Source organism: Meles meles, chromosome 1 (assembly GCF_922984935.1).
Source record: "Meles meles chromosome 1, mMelMel3.1 paternal haplotype, whole genome shotgun sequence".
In the NCBI taxonomy this organism is placed as follows: domain Eukaryota; kingdom Metazoa; phylum Chordata; class Mammalia; order Carnivora; family Mustelidae; genus Meles; species Meles meles.
This window is the reverse complement of record NC_060066.1, coordinates 17,380,259-17,387,852: the sequence shown is the minus strand read 5'-3', so window position 1 is coordinate 17,387,852 and position 7,594 is coordinate 17,380,259. Positions and strand designations below refer to the sequence as shown.

At 44.4% G+C, this 7,594-nt stretch overlaps 1 protein-coding gene across 4 annotated transcripts in view; it reads left to right on the top strand.

Annotated features, from left to right (window-relative positions):
- Nucleotides 1-269: 269 nt before the first annotated feature.
- Nucleotides 270-7,594, top strand: part of TBC1D31 (TBC1 domain family member 31) — a 69,688-nt gene continuing 62,363 nt past the window's right edge. For 3 of the 4 annotated variants that reach the window (XM_046023141.1, XM_046023131.1, XM_046023156.1), the window contains exons 1-2: nucleotides 270-493; nucleotides 4,316-4,462. In XM_046023141.1, coding sequence (XP_045879097.1) covers nucleotides 417-493; nucleotides 4,316-4,462 — 224 coding nt within the window. In that variant the 5' untranslated portion in view covers nucleotides 270-416. Of the gene's footprint in view, nucleotides 494-2,315; nucleotides 2,403-4,315; nucleotides 4,463-7,594 lie in introns of all 4 variants that reach the window. The other variant, XM_046023151.1, reaches the window with a different exon arrangement.

Below are 7,594 nucleotides of genomic sequence, written 5' to 3'. Positions count from 1 at the left end.
AACCCCGCGAGGCCCCAAGAGTGCAGAATTCTCAAGCGGATTGCCAAAGACCCGTGCCACCTGCAGAAAACTACCATTCCCAGAAGGCTTTGGGCCCCGGGCTTGGGGGTGGACCCCTAAAAGGGGCGTAGTCTAAGAGAGGGTTGTTGGCCTGTTCCATTGTCCAGGGTTGCAGGGGTTGCCTGGGCGGAGTTGGGAGGAAAACCGCCTTCCTATTGGCTGTGAATAGAAAGATCGGCGTCCCGCGCGCGGATGTCGGGTCGCGGGGATCCCGGACGCTGGGGCGGGAGCTCAAATCTCCCGGGTCGGGAGCTTAAATTTCCCGGGCGGGGAGCGCGGGGCTTGCCGGGAAGGCGCCCGGTCGGTTGCGCGCCCGGTGGCTGTGGCGGCGACGGCGGCCGCGGGTGGCCTTCGCCATGCAGAGCACAGACCTGGGCAACAAGGAGAGCGGCAAGCTATGGCACCGCAAGCCCTCCCCGGCCGCTCGGGACGGGTAAAGGCGGCGGGCTGCGGAGGGGCCTGGAGGCCGGCGAGGGGCGGCTCTGCGTCCTTGCAGAGGCGTTGGAGGCGCTGTTGGGGAGGATCTCGGGGAGGAGTGCAAGGGGCCGGAGGTCAGGGGTGGGAGGGTCGGGCTCTGCCCCTGATCCCTGGCCGGGATCCCTGGCCCGGATGACCTCTTGAAAGGCAGGTAGCCTTAGTCCTGCCTCGCTCCGGCCGCCGAGGTCGTCGGGGAACCCTTCCTGGTCATGGGGCTGGGGTCGGCGAGGTGCTCGAGAGGATGGGTACCAGGGTTCTGCCTGCCTGAATTATCGTAGCAGCCCCGTAGCATTCCCGGCGCACAGTAGATGTTCAGTAACTATTTTTAACGATTGCACCTGGAAAAGAGCTCAGGAAGAACGATGCAGGGAAAGGGGAAAGGTGCAGGTCGACCCCTTCCAAATGCTGCAACTTACCCATCTTAAGTCATCGTTTATATTCAGACAAGCATACATTCATTAGCTGTTAGTTGAGCTTATACTCTGTGCCGAGCTTCTAAGCTCTGGGGGACAGCAGTGGAACAAAACAAACTTTTGGTTTTGTCTAGTTTACACGTTAGTGTGTATGGCAGTGACCACGGAGCTACATTGTACAGTGCAAGGTGGTTAGCGCTGCTGCTGCTGGTGGTGTTTGTTTTTTAAGTAGATTTTTTTTTTTTTAGGACAGTTTTAGGTTCACAGCCAAATTGATAGGGACAGATTTCCTATATACCCCTGCCCTTACATATGCTTAGCCTCCCCATTATCAGTATTACCCATCACAGAGGTGTTTTAATTGCAGCTGATGAGTCTGCATTGGGACAGCATTATCACCCGAAGTCTACAGTCATGCTAGGGTCCATTTTGGGTTGTATGTTCTATGGGTTTGGGCAAATGTACAATGACATGTATATAGCACTGTACTATCATACAAAGTATTTTCACAGCCCTAGAAGTTCTCTGTGCTCTGTCTGTTTTTCCCTCCCTCCCCAGCCTCTTCTTTTCATTCTGGACCCGGAAGCTGACCTGTTAGAGTCTTAGCCACTCAAGACTTTAATGGAAACCTTTGCCCCAAGTGGTACCATCTTGGTTCCAGTTGCTGCACACAGACTGATGCCATTGCTTTTAATTTCCTAAGATTCTGTGGCCTTTGCTGCACCACTTGAATTCATGTTTTTATTCCTGGTAATTTTTCTGTTGGTCCTTTGGTGGCTTCTCAACAAATCAGCAGACTTCACGTGCCAACTCTGCTTGCTTGAACCACCGTGTGGGGCATTGTACTAAGAGCTTGTTTGAGTTCTGGTTGCTGTCAGCTCCCTAGCAATGCTGCTGTCCCATCAACTGTATCAAATAAAAATTTTTGGTTAGGGATTCTTCCGTAGGGATTTTCATTTCCAAACTTGGAAGTTTATGTAAATATTACCCTAACTTCTGACGCTCTCTAAATGTTCTACAAGTTATTGCCAACACACAGTAATTCTGTTTCTTGCTGTTATGACAAATCGAAGAAAGGAAAGAAACAATTTTATGCAAACGTTATTTGCTTCCACTAAACCATAGCTTTCTTTTTGTTCATCAAAACCCACTGTTACGGTCTCAAGAGAGGCAAGGGGCAGAGACTGAGTTGAAGTCAATGTCCAGTTACTATTCTGTGACCTTAGGCAAGTTAATCACCAAGACTGTAGGTGAAGATAATCGTTCCTACCAGACATGGTCCTTTTAGGGCATTTTAAAGACTTTAAAACAGTGTCTCATGCATCTTGGTGTTCAGTAAATACTTGATTTTTAATTATGTTTAAGGACTGAGGAACTGTCAGGCAACCTGTGAGCAATTGAAAGGCAGTTCTGGAATAAATGTTGGTGAAGACAGTTCTAAAATAAATGTTGGTATGTGTGCGTTATGTGAAATCAGAGGGGTGGGATGTTGCTATTAATTGTGATTATTATCTAGATGGTAGAGTTATAATCAGTTTCATTTATTAGTGTTTTTCTGTTCTTTCCTTATTTTGAACAATGATCATATAATTTTGTAACCCACACACATAGTAAATGTTATAGAAAACCCAAGGGAAGAGTAGTTCACTCTGTCTGATTTTAATTGCCTGGGAACATTGATATTATTACTCATTTCACTATATTTATTCTCACCCTCTCCCCTTTGGGGATGTCAGAGGAAAACCAGAGCTTGGCAGTAGTTGAAGTAGTAAAAACAGATTTTATTCCTCTGTTGCAGTAGAGGAAAGGAGACTTCAGTATAGAACTGGGCTCAGCTCTGGCTGCAGGCTGGGTGAGTGGGGATGTACTGCCAAGCAGCATGGGGAGAGGCAGTAGATGGAAAATCACTAAGAGGAAACATCTAGGTTAAGGGAGTTCTGGATAAACCAGACTAAAAGAGATTCTTGAAGAAGACAAGCCAGGGTGACTGGATGTCATCTGGGAGACGGTGGAGAATGAGAAACTGATCAGTTACCACGGATGATCAGGGGTTCTAATTAAACAGACTGAACAGGGTTTGTGCTAAAATTAGATTTTACAAGGAAGCACACAGATGGAGAAGTGCCCCTGAGAAGGTTCAGGAGCCAGACTAAAGCTTTGGTCAAGCAAAGAATCTTTGTCCAGGACTTGATAAACATGAAGTATCATAAGAATTTTGCTGTTTCACCCAGTGAAAAGTTTATGTTTAAACTGAAGAAAATGTTTAATACATTTAATTCAATTTAGTATTTTTTAATGACTAAGATTTGAGTTCAGAAACTCACAAAAGGTCAATTAAGATAAAAATGTTCATGATTAGAAAACTATTGTTGCAACAAAGAAGGGGATTATTCTGGTCTTTGTGACCTGAATAGGCACATGTAAACTATTTGAAGAAGTTATTCATCCTGTGCTCCAAGTTTTGTAACAGGTTTCTTTTCAACAGATACGTGGTACATGATCTTTAAAAAAAAAAAAAAAAAAATAGTGCCTTTAGACCAATATAGCCAAAAATAAAACCCATGTACACTTAGTTCACTTTGGAACACTTTATATTACAGAATTTCATTAAGGTTTCTTAAAATTAAGATATTGAATTGAAATTTTTCTTACATGCCGTGGCTTGTGGTTTACATAAAACTACTTTTCACTTATTACATCATTGTTTTTAGTGTTTGTTGCTTCATGTAGCAATTTGATTCAATCAAAAATACATTCTCATATCTTATTATTGTCTATCACTTAATCACAGTTTACGAATCTTTTCATATGTGTGCTTGTGGTTTTTTTTTTAAGATTTTAAATTTTATTTATTTGACAGAGAGAAAGAGATCACAAGTAGGCAGAGAGGCAGGCAGAGGGGGATGGGGAAGCAGGCTCCCTGCTGAGCAGAGAGCCAGATGCCGGGCTCAATCCCAGAACCCTGATATCAGGACCTGAGCCGAGGGCAGAGGCTTAACCACTTAGCCACCCAGGCACCCCTGTGCTTGTGTTTTTTAATATCTGTCTTCACCACGAAACTGAAAGCTCCCTGAGAACAGGGCCTGTGTCCATCCGTTACTTTCAGGTCCTAGCTTCTTCAGCATCTGACACATAGTGGGTTTTCGAGTATTTGACGAATCTGTGTGCACAGTAGCCACTTGGATAATAACTTTCTCCATGGCTTCCAGAAATCACTAGGATGGCTTCTAGGAGAGTAGCAGGAGAAGGAGGAATGGGTAGGCAGGAAACTTCAAAATTAGTGAAGTTACTGTAAAAGCCGTGTTTTTCGTGAGTAATGCTTGATGTAGAATTAAGTATGTTGTTTGTTTGTTTGCTTCTGACAGGATTATCGTGAACATCATTCACAGCTCTTCTGACTACCTTCCCAAAGTCTTGCGATTTTTGAATATGGCTTTTGATAGCTCAGGTGATTGCTTAATTGCTGGGGACCATCAAGGAAATATCTATGTTTTTGACGTGTATGGAAACAGGTGAGCAGACTCCTTTGATACAGATCATATTTAACAAGTCATTTACTGCCAATTTTAGTACCTCCTATTAATTATTCATTCAGCAGGATTCATCAAGTTCTTACTATATTTCAGGTACCTTGTAAAACCCTGTCATAAACGCTGACGGAAGAAAGTGGGAAAGCATAGAAAATATGGTTAGATTTTTTTTTCTTAGAGAATTCAAGTTTCCAGTTTGCACAATATCTCTAGTAGCTTGTTATTTAAATTTAAAAATTTACTATTGCTCACTTAGCAACATCTGGTACTTTATCGGGCCATTTAGAAAGAGCATAATTTCCTTTGTACATTATTGTCACAGTTTACGCATCTTGACAGTTTTAGAGAATTGATCCACACTCGTCTGCCTCCTCTTCCTTTGCTCAGCAGTTTGGTACAGAAGCAGTGAGGTGGGATTGACGGAGGGAGTCCTGCCTGTGGTGGGTGGGTGGGTGGGAGAACGAAGTCCGCCAGGCCGGAGTCAGAAGGTGTCTGTGTGGGGGATGGGGCAATCATGGGAAAGACCGGAGGCTTCGATCAAGTGAGTAAATATGTTGAAGATAATGGGGGCCAGGGATCTAACAACGGGAAAGGGGAGTTGCAGATCTGGAAAGGCAGAGAACAAAAACAAACCTGGGGGTATTGGATTGGAATGGGATATATCTGTGCGCACGGCCTGATTTGAATATATTGACATAGAGGTAAATAGAAGCGTGTGAGTGAGTGAGTGCATTATAGGTACATATGTTTCCTAGCTTTGTCCACTTACAGGACCTGGGAACAACAGCCCCCCAGTAGCAATGAATACATTCATTGCCCTATTCTGTTCTAAACACCACACTCTGCTAACAGTAATCAGGGATCCTTGCAGAAACGGCCAGTTTCAAGATGGAGACAGGTGAGCCTGGAACAGTTTGTAGCCAGAAAGGAGGAATTACTTTAAAAAAGAGTGTCCAAAGGACATAAAGGTCAGCTTAAAAGCTCTCCTTCTTATCATATTGGAGACACCTTGAGTATCAAAATAAATAATGATAGTAAGGGGTCATAACCCATTGCGTAAAATAGAAATCTAGAACTTCATTCTGTCATCAAACGGTTCAATGAGAAGGGATACTCGCACAGTCACAAAGCAGCTCCCCCCAAAATACTGATTAATTATAGAGGGGGAAAGATTAATTTTGCAGTGAAGAAGTTGAGAAAATACTACTTATCAAACGATGACACAGGTAGCGGGACAGATCAAAATTCGTGTGCCCCCGACAGCGGTGGAAACAGCAGACTGTCCCTTCTGTGGTATTCCGGCCAGGGACATGGCCCCTGGATCCAGGCAGTGGAATCATCAGACGGACAGAGCTAAATTAAGGGATTGTGTAACAAGATGGCTCGTCATCCTCCCAAGGGTCAAGGTCATGAATGTTGTAGAAAAACCAGAAGAATTATTCCAATCCGAGAGCCATGACAAGTAAAGGCATGCATCTGGGCTGATCCCGAAGGACATTCTTGGGGACAAGTGGCACAACTGAACGGGGTCTGAGGATTAGGTGGCGTTAATATATCAGTGGGATTTCCTGATCTTGATAGTTGTAATTATATGGGAGAATTTTCTTGTTTGTAGGAATCCTGATCTCGCTAACTTACCCTCAAATAGATCAGGAAGAGAAGGGGTCATATGTAATTACTTTCTCTGTGATTTATTAGATATCTGTTAATCATTGTTTCTGCTCTTTACCAAAAAAATAACCGTCACAATTCTCCCACCCTTTATTCTTGCCTAACACACGCAGCCAGTTCTCAATCTTAAATTCACTGAACTGTCGCGTCTCTGTTCCCACTGCTGAAGAAAGCAAAAATTGGTGTTGAGGGACTCCCGTTACTGAATAAGGGACGTCCACATCAATGATGCTTCCCCTTCATTTGCTCATCAGTACTTACTACTTCTCCCACTCTCCTCCAGCTTCCTTGTGTTTGCCTGCTTCCTTGTCTCCTGGGGTACGACCCCACTCTTGCTGGACTCCCTGGCCTTCTGACCCACGAGGAAGTAGACACTTTCCAGCTTCCCTTCCTCTTCCCCAGCGCAGCCTCAGATATATGGCCGTCCCTGTGGTCGGTTTATTCATAAAATAAGTGACCCTCATTTCTTCCCGTGCTAATCTCGATCTGTAACTACCCCTGGGACGTGGCACCAAGAGTTTTCCTCCCTTATTTTGTCCACTGCCCCTTTTCTCTCTGTCTATGCGTGATCACAGCCGAGCGGAGGAGTACGTGTCAGAGCGGAGACTTGAAATCAAGCCCGTCTGATTCTAACGCCCACTATGCTGGGGTCCCTCGGAAATCTTACTTGCCCGATTCACTCATCTCTCTTCAATTCTCATCTTACTAAATACTCATCTCTACCTCCTCCCTGGAATGTTTTTCTTTTGCTTCAAGGTACAGCTCTTTCCTGAGTTTCCTACTTCTCTGGTCATTTTCACCCGCTTGTTTTGCGGACTCTTCCGCCAGTTTCTACCCTTTTATTGTGCTGCTCGGGCATCTGTCCTTGGCCAGCTCCCTTCCGTGTCCTCATTCATAATCTCATCAGCACCAAGCCTCAGGCTTCAGCTGCAGTGCAAAGACTGTTAACCCAGATCTACCTCTACGTCAGGCTGTCCGGTGCAGTCGCGGTTAGCTGCTTCGAGCTCCGGAGCCCGTGAAAGCTGGCCAGTCCAAACTGAGATGTGCTGTTAGTGTAAAATACACACTGGGTTGGGAAGACTTAGTATGAAAAAGAGAATGTAAAATATCTCATTCCTAATTTTTTATTGATTCAATGTGGAAATGATAGTAAGTACATATTAAGTAAAATATGCTATTAAGATTAATTTTACCTTTTTTCTTTTTACTTTTTCACGGTGGCTCCTAGGAGGTTTTAAATCACACCACTGGTCCGCACTCTGTTTCTTGGACAGCACAGCTCTAAATGTTTTTAAAGGCCTTGAATCACCGTATTTATTTTTTTTTTAAGATTTTTTAAAAATTTATTTATTTGACAGAGATCACAAGTAGGCAGACAGGCAGGCAGAGAGAGCAGGGGAAGCAGGCTCCCTGCTGAGCAGAGAGCCCGATGTGGGGCTGGAT